This window comes from Periophthalmus magnuspinnatus, chromosome 16 (genome assembly GCF_009829125.3).
Source record: "Periophthalmus magnuspinnatus isolate fPerMag1 chromosome 16, fPerMag1.2.pri, whole genome shotgun sequence".
Taxonomy (NCBI): domain Eukaryota; kingdom Metazoa; phylum Chordata; class Actinopteri; order Gobiiformes; family Gobiidae; genus Periophthalmus; species Periophthalmus magnuspinnatus.
Window position 1 is genome coordinate 21,114,898 of NC_047141.1, and position 15,836 is coordinate 21,130,733.

Below are 15,836 nucleotides of genomic sequence, written 5' to 3' on the forward strand. Positions count from 1 at the left end.
CTTGGAATAGTTTAGACTTCTTAGACTTGATGAGGACTGTGGCATGGACTTTAAAAACTGGTGCCCAAAGCCACACTGTTTAACATTCCCACCACACTGAGCTAACCTCTGTGTGCTTCCCAAATGCTGCCTGCATTTAGTTGGCTTTCAAAAATATATGACCGGTTATCATAAATATGCATTACTTTTTCATACAGTCTATGCTATGCAATGCTAATGTGGCTGCTTTTCAGTTTGGTCTCAGTTCAGATGATCCATACTCGAGGCGGTTGGGAGCGTAGTCCTGCCTGCAAATTAAACACTATATTATCTCTCTGCAAATATCACTAAAGACACTGTAACGCACTCACAATGAGGAAGCCATTCTCACAGTGTCATTTCATTTTATAGCTAAAAGCGTCATCACATTTCAAATGTGTCTGCAAGAATTGTGTTTCAAGTTCAAATACAGTGGTATGGAACATTAAATTTATTCAAATTACATTTATTAACAAGTGTATTGATTGGCCAGTGTTTAATCCCTCTTATGGCAACACATGAAAAATAATTTATTTCTTTTTTCCAATATAAATGGAGGAAATCTTTTTGTGTATACTTGGTTGCTAGAGTAAAAAACATTGATCAGTGAGGCTGGTGAACATATTTCTGTTTATGTCTAGACATTCAAAGAATTGATAATGTTATATTATAGCTCTGTAGACAAAACCTTTCTAATACTATAACAGATGGTTTAATTTCCATTGACCTTGCTCAACAATTGAGACCTGTAGCTAAACTTTGGAAAACAGCTTTTCTCAGCAGTAGAGGCACAAACTCAAGGTCCTTCATTGTTGAACTTAATGTATTGTGTAGATTCAGGAGACTGTTGCTTTTTTGCAAAGGCAATAACTTTGCTGAAAAAACAAAAAAAGAAACAGACATCTATGAGTGCTTAAGTTGTCGATATCTCAGAACAAGAAAAAGACAAAAAAATACATTGACAAATAGAATTTTTAATGGCCAAATATATATTTATTTAAAATTTCTTCATACAAACATCTTTATCCAAAAATAAACAGCTGATTTCGGTGAATAATAAAAATGCACAGTCTTCATAGCTGTGTCCACGCAAAAGTGGAGTGGGTAAAGCTGTGAGTAAAGCAAAAGTTCATATGACAAACACTGTCTCTGTTACTCTGTCACACCTGAGTCATTGGGAGCAACCGTCACAAATACTGTACAACAGGAAGGCTCCTTGTGCAATAATGTATCAGGTTAAAATACCACTCTAAAGACCCCTTAAAAGACCAAAGTACAGGGGTCCAGGAGTCAGGTAGAGGAGATAATCAGTTGTGGAGATTGCCTTAATACCTTATGATGAACAACTACAAACTGCAAGTCACTTATATATTGTCAATGATTAAGTAATTCATTTTCATAATGTCAGTCTGCCATTTTAACTCTTGATCCAGCACTCATTCAGTGTCCCTTTATTATGGCAATAGTTAACTAATCAAGTATCAAGGCAGAGCTGTTAAATATTGAGAAAAATAATTTTCATGTAGTCTTGAATGAAAAATGCTAAGATTAGTTCATTTTTAAGATGCCAGATTTGCCATTGCAACACAACTGCTACAGCTTTTGTTGAATTGAACCTTTCTACTTAAAATTCTACTGTGATACTGACCCCACGGGACTCATTCTGGAGGCAAACACCGAAACGCACGCGCTGTGTTTACAGACTCTCAACGCTTCTCATTGGTCATTATTAGAGGCTGGCATAGGGGCCTGGTCCAAAAGCTGAAAGATGTGTGTGATGACCATAGAAGCTCCCATCAGTCTCCAAAACAGCCATCTTTAATTTCGTGTGTTGCGTTGAGGTGATTAGCGAGCTCCTGCATCACAGCGTCTCTGCCTATTTGATCGTTTCTCCTCTTTTCCATCACCACATCCTCCAGGCTCTGAAACTCCAGTACATGGCTCTTTTTATCAGAAAACAGTAACTTTAGCTTGTATGGCTGCTTGCCTATCCTGATTTCACCCCCAATCTTAAACTCACGTTTTCCAAAGCGGCACCAAGCTGCAAAGCACTCAGAGTTTCTCCAGTACAGCTCTCCGTCTCTGGTGCCCACGTGGTCCAAGGCGTTACGCACGACGACTTCAGGTGGCAGCGCGCGGTACCGGTACAGTTCGTTCACTATCCTTCCCTGTTTGCCCTGACTCACATCCGTCAGGAAGCTGTTCTTGATCTCAGCCCGGTGCAAATGAACCACCTGAAAGTCCCCCACATACACGGCCCAGTGTGGGTACTGTCCGGTGGCTACAAACTCCAACAGGTCCCCCGCTCTGCACTTGTTCAGCAGGCTCTCCGCGGAGTACGTGGCTTCACCGCTCTTCCTCTCATACAAACAATCGTCTCTGTAAAAGATAACGCACTCCAGTTCGTCCCTCGGGTCAAACGGCTTCTCCTCGTGGTTCACCCGGGCGCTCTCTGTGGAGAAGTTATCAAAACGGTCGTCCTGATCATCGTCATCATCGTTAGAGAAAATGTAGGAAACGCCAATTCGTGTTCCGCCGTCGTCCTGATCAAAGCCATTCGGGTCCGACGTGGGGACCTCTGCGTAATTGAGATGAGTGAGTTTCTCCACCTGGTTCCCCATAAAGGTTTAAGTAGATTACGCAGCCGGTGAGCCAAATGGAAACAGGATCCACTTGTTCTCAGCGCTCACTTCAGGAGGACGACAGCACGAGTGTCTCAACTAAATCCAAAGCGGCGGCAAGGGCACCAATAATCCATATCCAACAGCGTATGTCCGACCAATGTTCCCACTTGAACCGAGCTGAAGAAAACAAAACATGCTTCTTTAGAAAACGACAGCTTAACACAAAGTCAAACTAGTTTATATTCCAAACTGGTGCGACCTGACACACCTGTTGGCTCAGCTTCAGACAAACTCAGGTTATCCCGTTTAGAAAATGTATAATTCCATTTGGCTACAAAACATCTCTGCTCTATGCAAATTTCAGATCCACACTTCGGCACAGAGAAAGCACTCACCTGTGGCCCACTTGAGTTGGTTCTTCTGTCTCTGCTGTCAACATGCGGGACTTAAACAGGAATCTGCACCGGGCTGTCAGCTGCGCTTTTCCGGTGTGCCTCAGCCCTTGCGTGTGCTGGGAGGATGTGGTTTGCTCTCCTGTATAATGCTGTCTGTAGTGTGAACCACAGTATTTGTTGCAACGAAACTCAGTCTGCCAGAATAACTGCGGGGAGGCGTTGACATTTAAAGCCACAGTACACTTTTGCACCTCATTAGCATTGTCTCTAAGCTTTCAGCGTCTGCAGCCACAGTTTTATTGAATACATAACATGGTGTATTAATCTTAAAATATAGAGGCAGAATTTAACTTACTACATAAGTTTTGATAACATTGTAATGGATGATCCGTTGTTAAAAACTATATTGGTTTGGAATACACAGGAAAGCATTAAAAAAATACTGAACGTACATTGAATGCTGAATAGTAACTTGAGGAAGGGAGTTGGCTGATAATTTAAGATAAACACTTAAGTAAAACTAAAACTAAGCACATGCAGACAAATTCGAGACAGTTATTGCTGTCAGATTGAGCCTAATGCAATTCAACAGTATTTATGTGTACCGGTATATGTGCACACCGTATTTGATGCTACAGAAGCTCTGAATTTCACATTTCGCAGATGACAGTCAAATCCCACACCTATGGGCTCATTTGCACAGCTGTTGAGAGTCTTCACATTCTTAGTGTGGCCGTGAAACTGGTAATGCTTCTTCAATGAAACCAAAAGGTTTTGGTGCCAAAGTGTTTCTAAGCTTGACACCTGGACCTCGTACTTTGTGCCAGTGCCATCTCTACAGCCTCAGAGCTCTATAGCCATCTCTGCACTGGCCAGCTGGACCAGAGTGTTAAGAGTGTTAGATTTGTCCATAAGTCATCCATAAACAAGCCAGATACTGTAATTAACAACGTCTTAGGAAGCTACCACACCATTTTAGGAGGATTTCATAAGGTAGTGGGATGAAAGGTTAATTATAGATCAGACATTGAGCAAAAAAAAAAATCAAACATCAAATGGTACTTGATATATATTTTTAAATCTAGCTCCATGCTCATGTTGTGATTGGACTTTCAAAGGACAATAACAGTGCTGAAGGTATGTAAACAATTTTATTATGCAGCCAACACCGCCACATGTTTGTGTGTTTGCTTTCACAAATGATACATTTGTTGTGAAATTACCTGCAACATAAGATGCAGCATGGCAAATAAGGTTAGACTGAGGCAGGCTAATTCAAAATGTAGTAGAGTGAAGAAACAATCAAGTCAACACAGCATAGATCATTTGTTGCCTGTTAATATGTTCAGGGAGAGCTGTGTGATGCAGTATTGGGGGGGGGGGGGGGGGGGGGATAATACAACATTTGAAAAATGCCTAATACTCAGTTATTAAAAGCTTAGCTTCACCTAGTTTCATCTCAACACAGCTTTTGTTTGTTTCTTTTTCAAACAAAGGCCTCTCACAGAGGCAGGGGCAGGAAGGAAGGGGAGATTTAATCACTCAGAGTACATTCCAGGAGATGCTCTCAATCTAGTGTTTAGTCTTTTTCTCAGCCTAGTTTGGTTTGGTTTCTGGTCCATGTAGGACAAAAAACATGTTCAGAGTGTTGAAAAAGCTTTATTTAATTAACAGAATACCTAAAACAGAACACGTCTGGGTCAATGGGCTCAGGTACTGCTGCCACTATGGAAAGGCCTCCCCCTTGTGGTTGTCTCAACACACTGCAGTATATTATGAATTTATGGATTCCTTTAAATTAATTTCAGCATCTCCACAAATGTTTTTATTCATAACAAAATATTAAAACTAGCAAACTAGACAACTGTACACCCTGGAACAGGCTACTATTAAATAATTACCAATAATGAATTGTAGTGCCAGTGGGAATGTAAAGAACTACATCTTGCTGTTTCTCTTCTGGCTCTGGATTCTTCTCCTAAGAACTTGGTCTAGAACCAGATCTGACTCTTTCACATCCGAGTTAGCACAGCCAACCACAGGACACCTAGAGGTTAGGATGAAAAACAAACAGATGTAAATTTAATTCTTGTAGATGTCCAGCTGAAAGATTGCCATCTCTGATTGTTGAACACAGATATAAATAGTGAAGGTAATAGCCCAATAGCCTAATGACCATCAGCTAAAGAAGGTATTACCTTAACATACTGCTATATTTCTTTAAACTGTCAGGCTTGTAGCTAGGCCACCATACTAAAACAAAACTGTCTCCAGTTGGTCAAGCCTTTACATTTAATCGCAGATGCTTGAAAAAAAAAAACAAAAAAAAACCTTGGCTTTGACACACTAATTTCAATACCACCATGATAATTAAGAACATATTTTTTTTATATATACAATATAATGTAATTTTCATTTTAAATAAAATATTTTAAAGCAACAATTGATAGGTTGACAATTCATCTTTGCCAGGGTAGCACATGTCTTAAATATTATAAATATAATATAAAATGATGCTAAAAAATTGACTTTATGGTCTTAAAATGTAATAAATTAATAATTAATAAAGTTGTAACACTGACAATAGACAGTCAGATGCATTCTATATTAATATGAACTAGATCAATTCTCTGGTAGTAGATTACTGAAAAAATGTGCATCTTACCGGCATTTTTTTCTTTGGGAATATCTGTTTCTGATGAGGTTGACAATGGCCTCTTCATCATAGTGGTGATTACACTTCTTATTTTTAACAGGATTTACCATCTCAACCTAAAAGTAGAGTGAAGTTTTAATAATATGAAAAACAGGCTAAGATCCAACATAATGATTCAATATGAAGAAAGCATCTACCGTTGTGAGAGGACAGGTGAAATTCACTTGACTTTGGGTTACGGCAATATCTTCATCGAGCTCCTCTAATCTTTCTGCTGGCTCTTGTCCAGCTGGAGACACATTAGAAATGTAAACATGACCAAATAGCAGTGCTGTGACACCTGAGCTGATTAAAGGTCATCCACAGTTCAAGGCAGTGGAAAAACTCAATTCACTGCAACCAAAATATATTTTACATCCAACAACCAAATAAGAAATCAAGAGTAGTCTAGGAAGGCAGCTCAGATGGGTGTGAATGCAATTACATTTTTGTTGTTTTTTAATACATACAATTGTAAACAGCTTTATTTCTTAACAAGCACTTTGCCCACATTGTAAACTAATTTGTCTAAAATGATCAACCCCTTTTAACCTAAAGTAAATTTAAGTTTATAAAGTAAAGACTAAGTCACACCACTGTCCCTGCATAGTAATGTGTCCTCTTAATTTGACCCGTTATCTTTCATTTGAGGTTGTGGAAACATGACAGAATGCACGGGCATCTTTATTGTGCCGGGCATGTTATATTTCATTATGCCAGCCATGCTTCAGAACCTACCTTGGTCTTGACAGTTCTTGATGCTGTATTTGAAGGCGATGACTTTCTGATGGTTGTGCAACTCAGCATCAGAAAGTTGAGACAATTTAATCTCAAACTGCCTTTTCACATCTTCAGACAAGGAGAACATGTTCTCTGGCTCCTGGGATGTCACCTGCAACAAATGTTGGAAGCAGAATTACATTAAAGACTGAGGGTCTTTGTTTGTTATGCCATAGTAGTGCCCTCACATCAGAAGTGACTTGTTGCACGATGTCTACAAAGTGGTTGATGTCTCTGTCCAGTTTTGCACATTCAAGTATCGTGTCCTGCAGCTCCTTAAATCTATCGTTTCCTTCTACATCATCTGCAACATAGTTTGATTAACGAGTGTGAGGCGCGTACGGTTTTTTAGTTAAGTCTGGTTTTACCGTGTGTTTCAGCCAGGTCCATCGCCACATCTGTCACAATATCCATCGTTGTCTTTATGTCATTTTGGCACGACCTCAGACTTGACAGTGTCCCGTGAACAGCACTTAGAGACATTGTTGAACCTAACTGAAAGAATATTACCGAATATTTGGTCGCTGAACACTTTTCATGAACACCTTTAGTAAGTTTAGACACCAAACGTTCAACAAACTGATGATCCCGCTGGAAGGAACTGAAGCTTAATGCATCACTTCCGGTGTGGCCGATATTTCAAAATAAAGTTTGAAACGATCAATTTTTTTGTAAGCACTTTCAGCCAATACCATGGACACTTTAAGCATGTTATAGGCTTTTATTTACAATACATTCTTTGAACAATGATGCTAAAGTAGGTAATTTTGGCACATGATGGCATAGGAATGTGTTACATACACTTGTAAGTGCAATGCAAGATGAAATGAGTTGGTTAGGACTACAATTATTGGTGAACATTATAGATTAATAAAGTTTTCTTATTTATCATATTATGACAGATTCACAGTATAGTCCTAAACTCATCAAAGATGAAACTGGGGACATGTGCTTCAGCCACCTGGAGAGCACAATGGAGAAAAATATATAGTTCATTACAAACAGCCAAAATAAAATAAATTCAATGTTTTATTTTATAGAAAAAAATAGATCTACCTTGCGCGAGAGTTTTGTGTACTTCACATAGTCCTCTAAGAACATCAGAGCTCCCACCACATCTGATGGCATGTCAGGAATCTTCTGACTATTAATAAATAAATTGTATACATTATTTTTAATTAACTTTTGCTGTTTTTAATTAGTATAAATGAATTTGTAAAATGTTACCTTGTGCACTGCTCCATGATAGAACGGATAAACTGACCAATGAGAGCCAAGAACTGTTGTGTGTATCTTGAGTGAAACTGTTTGAGCAGAGTCAGCAGCCCAAGAACCAGGGGGATCCAGTCGACAGAGTCTGTGGCTTTTCTGCAAGTCATCCCTGTGTGGAAACATGACTTCACTTGTAATCCTGTTCCTGCAATTCAACATTATTAAACCACATAAAGTAAAGCATACCTTGGTTTTTGTTGTACTGAAGTTTAGGCAGCTGACTGATAATAAATAAGAAGTTTATAATGGGAAAGTAAGGGAGACGCTTTGTGGTGATATAAATCTGTAACAAAAAAGGTGACAATAAATTTTATGACTGATTTCAAGAGAATATGATATGTGCAGTATCTGTACTTTGTTGAGCGGGTTGTGAATGCCAGCAGCCTCTAGATATGCTGTAATCTCATAAAGCAAGGTGTTGTCCTCTTTGGGATAGGGCAGAGACGGGTCCTGATAGTGAGCTTCAATGTCAGCTAGTAGTGACCTGAAAATTTTACAAAAGTTAAACTATGCAATAAAGCATTTAGCGTGAGATGAAAACCATACACTGACTTGTTGAGGTTTTCCAAAGCAGCAGCCAGGTGTTTCGAGTCAAATTTGCATGAGTAATTTAACTCATTTGCAATCTGTTGTCTGAGAATTTGCATCTGACCAACCTGTCAACAAGAACAATAGTAAAAACTCTGACAGTTTCTATAGGATCATTTATAATCTAGTCTATGTGCAAACTGCAACTGTCCATCTAAAAGGAGACTTTCTTTGGAGCTATATACCTTCATAATGGCTTCCTGATATGGGCCCCAGATCTTCTGAGTTTTGGCAACTGCAGTGGCATACACCTTGCTGGCATTAACTACAGCAGAGGAATAATTATAACAGAAAAAAACAAATATATTCATACATTTTTTTACAGCCAGGTACATACCAACAATACCCTGAACTGGGTTAACAGTCCCAAGCATCACTCTAAATATATCCACCACAGTTTTGTCCTTGAGGATAGTTTTCTGAAGTAACATCAGGAAGTTCTGTTGATCAGGAAAATATGCAAGTTAATTTTGAGGGAGTTTTTGTACAGCTTTAGCCAACCAGTACAACTGAAATCACCTGCAACTCTTTCACTATCATAAAGCAGAGCAGGCGGTCCAGTCCGTTGAGTCCAAAGGTACCGAGTGTGTTTTGGATCTCTGAGAACAGTCGGTTGTTGGTCACTTCCTGGTGGCTCTTCAGATCATACCAGGTGTTCATCTGATCAATATAGCATGTTATCCTAGATATTGGGAGATGGGTCAATATTTACATTTAGTTATTACATGCAACTTATTTTACTAAATCTGTCATACTTAGGATCAGTGATTCTGAGGATTTCTCTGCAGAGACGGCCGATAAAAGTGGCAGACTCGTCCACGGAGGGAAAGGTTGGGATGGGAATGTGGCTGGACTGATACACACTTTGCCAATCTTGGATCTGAATGGTAGAGAGAAAGAATCTATCAATGTTTGTTAAATGAATAGGGTAGCAACCAGAGCATGTCTTATTGACTACACAGTGACAGAATGATGTTAGCGCACTATTTTGAGGTGTGATCGGGAAGCATGCGGTAGTGTGCTTTTAGTGTGACCTTCGTCCTGAGGAAGCTGTTGCACTCCTGTTCCACATTGTAATTGATGATACGGGACACTTCTTCTTGCCAAATTTTTAGCCCATATATGCTGACATAGTCCTGGATGTATTCAAACGACCGGTAGAAGCCATCCATAGTTGCAGCCATTTCCTTTAACTTGGGCATTAGCTCACTGGGCTGCAAGATTAGGAGGATGATGAGTGTGTTTTAAAAGCTGACAGGGCAGGAGCATCAATTGATTAAAATGATGTGGAACCTTTGCTTTGGGGTTGAAAATCAATCCTTTGTGCAGAGCATAAGCCACTCTCTTCACCAGCTCCTTTCTGATGCCATCTTCTAACAGTTGCTTAGGGTCCACCTAAACAGAGTTGACAGAGTTGAGAGTTTAACAAAATAAATGAATGTATGTCATCAATTAAGAGTAAGTGATTGTTTGAAAAACTTACCTTTATGATACCAACTAAAGTGGTTTTCATCATCAGTATGCCCTCAGTGAAAATCGAAATGTCATGGGTGAGTTTTGCCACCTACATAAAACAATGTTAAAAACATTGCTGATAATCATTAACACATATTTTTTAACATAGCATTTAAGCCTAAAAGAAATTCAGTTTGTTTCATTTAGAAAATAAAGTGTGTACATATCAAATAGGTCAACACAAATTGTTATTCCCTTTCCCATTTGTATTTCACATCAAAATGTTATTTCTGAAATCACTGTGGCACCAGTTATGCTTGCCTCATCTAAATACTAAATACTAAAACTGCCTTTCACATCTTACAATTCAGCCTTTCATTTTTCTTCATAGCTTAAGATTTTTGCCTTCATTTAAATCATTTTCATTCCACTGTGAAATGAAAGCTGCATAAATATTTTAAAGAAATAATTACTTCATAGCGAGCTCCAAGCTGCGAATAGTCCTTCAGCTTGTCCTTATCAAGGCGTGTGGGCACCTCCATGATGTCATGAATTTGGAGCTTGATGATTTTGGCCAGGGAGGTGAACATACTCTCTGGGATAATCTGGAGCACCTGGCAATAAGAAGGAAGCAAAATGTCACTGAAGGAAAACCTCTACTGTATGTTAAAGGGGTTTAGACAATTTGATTTCTAAAGCAGGTGGTATAAAAAATAGAGTGATTTCTCAAACTTAGTTTCTCTGGCAGAGATAGATAACACCAGAAGGTATTTTAATATTATTGCACACATCCACAAAGCAGCTATTTGCAAAATTTTAGCAAACAGATGGTTTCACTAATCTCAAAAGTACCTTTTCACTTACCGGCGATCACAGCTTCTTTAGAAAATATGCTGACATGAGCTCTTCATCTTGACATTTTACCATTATTAACACATTTTATTAATTGATTCAAAATGTAACTAAGCAAATTGGTTAGACAGCCCCTGTAAGCTGTATGTCTGTATGTCCAGTCGAGTACCTTTCTGACATAGGCCACCAACTCTCCAGAGTAAAACTGTGAGACACTCAAGAGGTCAGCACTGTTGGCCTGATTGATGCGCAGTAATGGAAGATCCAAAGCAGATGCAAGCTATACACAAGACAAAGAAATGAGAGGTGAATTACCAAAAAACAAAACACTATGTATTTGATTATGTCTTCATTAAACCTTTAGAAATGTAGCTCTCAGTTTTGTAACCATGGACGGGTTGGCTCTGATGCTCTCCTGCATAATTGCTGTGAAGCTAAAATAATGCAATTCCAAATAATCTTTTAGAACGCATGTCACTGTAAATCTAATAATCTTTTAATATTTACAAAATAATTAACATGTGACCTGTCAATTATCTGCCAAGCGTAAGACAGATCCCCAACAATCTGCATTGTGATGAGGACCTCCTCCTTGATGTTGATGGTACGGATCATTTGATGCAGGAACTTTCTGGTGTCGGCTAAAAACTGGCACACCTGCAGGTTAGACTCCAACTGGTGAAACTCTTGGACCTAAACAACAGGAAAACAATATTATTGAAATAAACCAAATCACACACTTGAGGCTGTGTGATCATTAGCTCTAATTCGATGCCCACTTGTATTTTAGCATGTGCAAGATCACAAGACAATTATGCAAAGCAATCTAGGGTAATATAATTCAATCTAATCAAATTCAATGTTCCTGGATTCTCTTTTATTTCCAATTTTATAAGCTGTGACATCACGGTTCCCTTGTTTTATGACCGATCATCTCATCTGCTCTTAATACGTCTAACCATTTGCATTTTATAGTGTTTCTTCCCCCAGGTATAATAGGTTTCACTTAATGTAGTTTGTATGAAAATAAAGTCATTCAATCAGAACTAATGATGCAATAGATACACATGATTGACTTGAAAACATAAGCATATATTTAATAATTTTCTAAATGAGCAGACAGGTTTGTAATAATTATTACCTCAACAAGAGCCTGTATGAGCTGAACGGTTTTTCTCCCAGCTGCTGTGGAGTCTTCATAGTTTAAAGATTCAATTTGCTTGGAGATTTCTCTAAACCAAGCCTGCAAGTTCTCTGTGAAAAGAGAGACATAGCCAAAACAGATCATTTAAATGGATTTATATTTAAAAGGATTGATTTTATTCTGCCTTTCTGATGATGTTGTTCACTGACCATTTTTCTCCACACGCGTCAGAGGTTTGACTCCAGAGAAGACTTCGGCCAACTCCGTCATTCGTTCAGATCCTTCTTTCTTATAACTCTCCCATTTGAGCTGCTTCTCTGAGAGCATCTGCTTGAACATCTGGAAGAGGAACCACACAGCTGCTGAGTCAATGAGGAAGGATTAAGCGTATGGATGGCTAATGAGAACTTTAATTCGGTGTCCGCATATAATGATAAATTGGCTACCCATATGCTGCATCAACACACTAACATGCAGTGCCTACACTAATCCTTTATTGTTTGACCATGTATGCATGGTGTATAACAGCTTTGGAGGGATGTATTCTAGTGTGTCCCAATATTAAAACTCCATACCTGATTTTGATTAAAAATGAACAAAATAAAGAATTCTGAGATAATTCTGTCATAAATAAAGGAACTTTTCTGGTGGAAATTTCACCACCACTGTGTTAATTTCTTGGAATGTTTCACAATTTATCATTAAATATAGAGATAATGAGGCTTTTTTTGGCAATAGAAACACCTGTAATTTAATGTACAAGTTAATGTACATGTGGAACATTTCAGGCAAAGCACTAACATCGCCATGCAGATAAACACCAGAAAAGTTACATAGTGCATCCACATATAACACTCACCTCTTTAAGTGTAAACTCAAACTGTGCCGTGTCAAGGAGCAATTGGAAAAGGATCTTTGGATTATATTTGGAGTCATTCAGTACTTGATCTTTTATCTGTCGAAGTCGCTTGTTATTTGGGTCGTAGGCTGAAATTAATAATTATATTTATAAGAATAAAATACAATATGATTTAAACAAATATATATTATTGTTGCATTCCTTTCCATGTGAGACTTACCCGACTCAGCAGAGTGCAGCATGAGCCAGCGGATGGCCACATTGCAGTCTCTCAGACAGTTGAGCAGTTTGGGGATGTTGTCCAGGATGATCTCCTCACGCAGGAAGCCTTCTTTCAGCAGCTGTTGCACTTGGGGCCTCAGGCTCTCGATGCTAGCTGCATAGCGAGTGGCCTATATCAAAACCGTGGTGATATTGTTAAAGTAATGTATTCCTCCCAGCTGGCAAAAACAAGCATCAGGCACCATCTGTACAACAGCCTAAACAAGGCTTTTACTCGCCATTATCCTGTTAGAATGAGCATTGCATTTTTATAGCTCCCCAGGCTGTGGCCGTTGTGAGTTTCTAAACTTTTTCTTGAAACTTTTTTTTCTAAAATTGTAATTTATATTCACACAATTTGAATACAATCCCTCATGTTCTCATTATGGATTCTGCACACACATATAACAGCTTCCATATGGTTATCAGCCCTTCAAAACAATTAAGGTCTACACACTGGGACTACTAATTAAATACCGATTAAAACTTTCAATTTTATACCTGCTCTTTAATGTTGGCTGAGTCCAGAGTGTAATTCAGTGCTGTTTTGGCAGCTTTGTAAGGTTCCCAGGCCTCCACCAGATTGACTGTGATTCCCATGTAAATACTGATCACCTGGAGTGGCAAAGCATACATTTACATTTACAAAGACCTTCACATCAAAAAGCAAACCTAACAATCATGTTTCAGGTATTTACTGCAAAATATTTAGAAACAGAGCCATGAACAGTATACTTACCCAATTGTCAGGAAAATATTTGTCCACTATTTCTCTCATCTTGGCCTGTTGTGTGTGGAGTATGGAGGGGCTGAAGTAAAGGCAAACATACAGCATAGCTGCCTGATTGGCCAGAGCTGTGCTGCGATGCTCTGGGAGAGGATAGGCAGAAACCTGATGAACCAAATGATTTTTAAACGGTCAAAAATAACATACTACATAAATATATGCAAAACACTTGGGTTTTGGGCCGTTTATTACTGACCTGATTATAGATGTCATCAGAGCGCAGTCTTCCAATCACCATACTTATAAAAGTGGTGCTGATGGGTACCCTCTGAAAATAGCTCTCTGGGTAGTTTGCGGGCCGCTTAGCTCCTGTTTGACTGGAGTAGCCAGTGCTACGCAGCAGTTTACAGATGTCATCCAGGTTGGAGTCAGCTGATGAACGGGCAGCACTAACAACACATGAGGTGTATGTTGAGGTTGATATACTGTACAAATATGTTTTTCCTGGTTAATTAAATATGTGTCACCAAGATGTGTTCTACTCAGGTTCAGGTTATTTTACTAATACTCAAGATAATTTTCACAGTGCTTGTCCCATAACTGCATAATGTTAATCATGTAATATTATGCTAATAGTAACAAGGAAATAATGGATTATAAAGAATACTATGGTGACGTGTATCGCAAAGTACCTGTATCTATAGTAAGAAACAAGCATCCTCTCTCGAACTTCTCCTTCAATCTTCTGGTCAATGACAAGCAACATGACTCCGTAAAGGTAAAGTGCTTCACACTAAAATGATAAAAAATTTGATACGCATTTAAATGTGCTAATGTTATAACAAAATATTGAAAATATGGTGTACTTCGGTAATAAAAGTAATTTCAGCATAATGCTTCTTACTAAGAGTTGCTTTCCATCCTCATTGAGTAGTACAGTCTCAAGTGTCTGCTGAATATAAACACCCTCATGTAGGTCATCCAAATATCTGCAGAGAGCAGAAAATGAGGTTTGTGTTGATGTTGTGTTGACATAAGATGTCTCAAATCTAGGCTATAATTATAATAACATGTAAGAATATTTCAGACGTATGGAAGGGAGCAGACATAGAGTTTACCTGTTCAAGTCTACTATGTATTTATGTACACTCTCAAATGCCAGATAAAATCTAGACAAAATTTCAATGTTATTTTCTCTAAACTCTTCATCTAGATCCTGGAGCTCGGGTTTGGCTTCAAGTTTCCCCTCGTAGTACTCTGGGCCCTGGAGAGATCACATCAAATTCAAATAATCATTTAAATACTTCTGTTCAAAAAGCTAGAATATAGGTGACCCATTAACATTTACCTTGAAGTAGCAAAAATCACAAATAATATCTCCATATTTCTGTTGGTCACTCTTGTCTTTGAGCCTAAAAACTGGTGGGATGAAGTCAGAAAGTCGAAGAAGCTCTGCTATGATAGCATTACCCCTTGACACAATCCTGAGGATGGCCTGTCCACACAGGTTGTTTTCTGCTAAAAAGTCCACCATGATGTTTCAGCCCTGTATAAAACAAGAGAGATACCTGTCATATATACAGTGTGGACAGATATGAATAAGCACGTTAGATAAGCTGTTATTCTCAGTGTTTATACTATAACACAAGCATAATGCAAATACTGATATCAAATAATCAAATACAGCCAGCTATGACACTGTACATATATAATAAGCAACAGGTTTTAACCTAAGCAGAATTACTTAAACAAGCAACCTGGAAGATCGGTAAACCACATTTAGAACATGAACAGTGAACAGAAGTAGAATATTGCTGTACTTTTCCCGGGGCTCGACGATGAATGGCACATAAACGAAAGAATCCCAAACTGATGTAATTACACGGTCATGCATTTACAATTAGCCCCCGTAATCCTCTATCAGACAAAATCAAATAACAAAAAGTCATATGCATGCCTTATACGCACCCTGCTAATAAAATTGGATTGTTATTTTGCGTTTAATTCGGAGCATTTGTGTAAAGTTCTCGCCACCGCTGTGTAGCTGTTTACTTCCTCGTGACGATCACATGACTTTGCTGAGGGTGTCTTCGATTCATCACACCGCGTGCACCGTTTGGCATTGGAGTAATCATTTAGGACGCTATAAACTGTTACTGGCTTATA

The 15,836-nt window shown here is 38.6% G+C and overlaps 3 protein-coding genes across 5 annotated transcripts; all 3 read right to left on the bottom strand.

Annotated features, from left to right (window-relative positions):
- Positions 1 to 974: 974 nt before the first annotated feature.
- LOC117383258 (protein LRATD2-like) lies at positions 975 to 3,248 on the bottom strand. Of its 2 annotated transcripts, none has more exons than XM_033980378.2 (2): positions 3,038 to 3,248; positions 975 to 2,819 (listed from the first exon to the last, which is right to left on the bottom strand). In XM_033980378.2, the coding sequence occupies exon 2, from the start codon at positions 2,637 to 2,639 to the stop codon at positions 1,815 to 1,817; it is 825 nt and encodes a 274-aa protein (XP_033836269.1). In that variant the 5' UTR covers positions 2,640 to 2,819; positions 3,038 to 3,248; the 3' UTR covers positions 975 to 1,814. The 2 variants fall into 2 exon arrangements, with proteins under 2 accessions (XP_033836269.1, XP_055084163.1); XM_055228188.1 differs by lacking the exon at positions 3,038 to 3,248 and adding an exon at positions 2,911 to 2,994 and having other exon boundaries at positions 1,000 to 2,819.
- A 1,175-nt stretch (positions 3,249 to 4,423) lies between these two features.
- Positions 4,424 to 7,100, bottom strand: nsmce2 (NSE2 (MMS21) homolog, SMC5-SMC6 complex SUMO ligase). Its single transcript, XM_033980380.2, has 6 exons — positions 6,881 to 7,100; positions 6,701 to 6,816; positions 6,471 to 6,624; positions 5,891 to 5,982; positions 5,703 to 5,809; positions 4,424 to 5,084 (listed from the first exon to the last, which is right to left on the bottom strand). Exons 1-6 carry the CDS (start codon positions 6,993 to 6,995, stop codon positions 4,976 to 4,978), a joined length of 693 nt encoding a protein of 230 aa, XP_033836271.1. The 5' UTR covers positions 6,996 to 7,100; the 3' UTR covers positions 4,424 to 4,975.
- Positions 7,101 to 7,213: 113 nt separating this feature from the next.
- On the bottom strand, positions 7,214 to 15,739 carry washc5 (WASH complex subunit 5). 2 transcript variants are annotated; one of them, XM_033980377.2, is made up of 29 exons: positions 15,639 to 15,739; positions 15,019 to 15,216; positions 14,789 to 14,934; positions 14,575 to 14,659; positions 14,363 to 14,463; positions 13,927 to 14,119; positions 13,683 to 13,835; positions 13,445 to 13,558; positions 12,903 to 13,074; positions 12,683 to 12,810; positions 12,033 to 12,162; positions 11,821 to 11,933; positions 11,206 to 11,372; positions 11,038 to 11,113; positions 10,849 to 10,959; positions 10,301 to 10,441; positions 9,856 to 9,936; positions 9,666 to 9,767; positions 9,407 to 9,586; positions 9,128 to 9,252; positions 8,892 to 9,054; positions 8,710 to 8,812; positions 8,558 to 8,637; positions 8,337 to 8,440; positions 8,139 to 8,268; positions 7,971 to 8,067; positions 7,740 to 7,893; positions 7,569 to 7,656; positions 7,214 to 7,473 (listed from the first exon to the last, which is right to left on the bottom strand). In XM_033980377.2, the coding sequence occupies exons 2-29, from the start codon at positions 15,202 to 15,204 to the stop codon at positions 7,417 to 7,419; spliced, it is 3,480 nt and encodes a 1,159-aa protein (XP_033836268.1). In that variant the 5' UTR covers positions 15,205 to 15,216; positions 15,639 to 15,739; the 3' UTR covers positions 7,214 to 7,416. The 2 variants fall into 2 exon arrangements, with proteins under 2 accessions (XP_033836268.1, XP_055083777.1); XM_055227802.1 differs by having other exon boundaries at positions 15,491 to 15,726.
- Between the last annotated feature and the right edge of the window lie 97 nt (positions 15,740 to 15,836).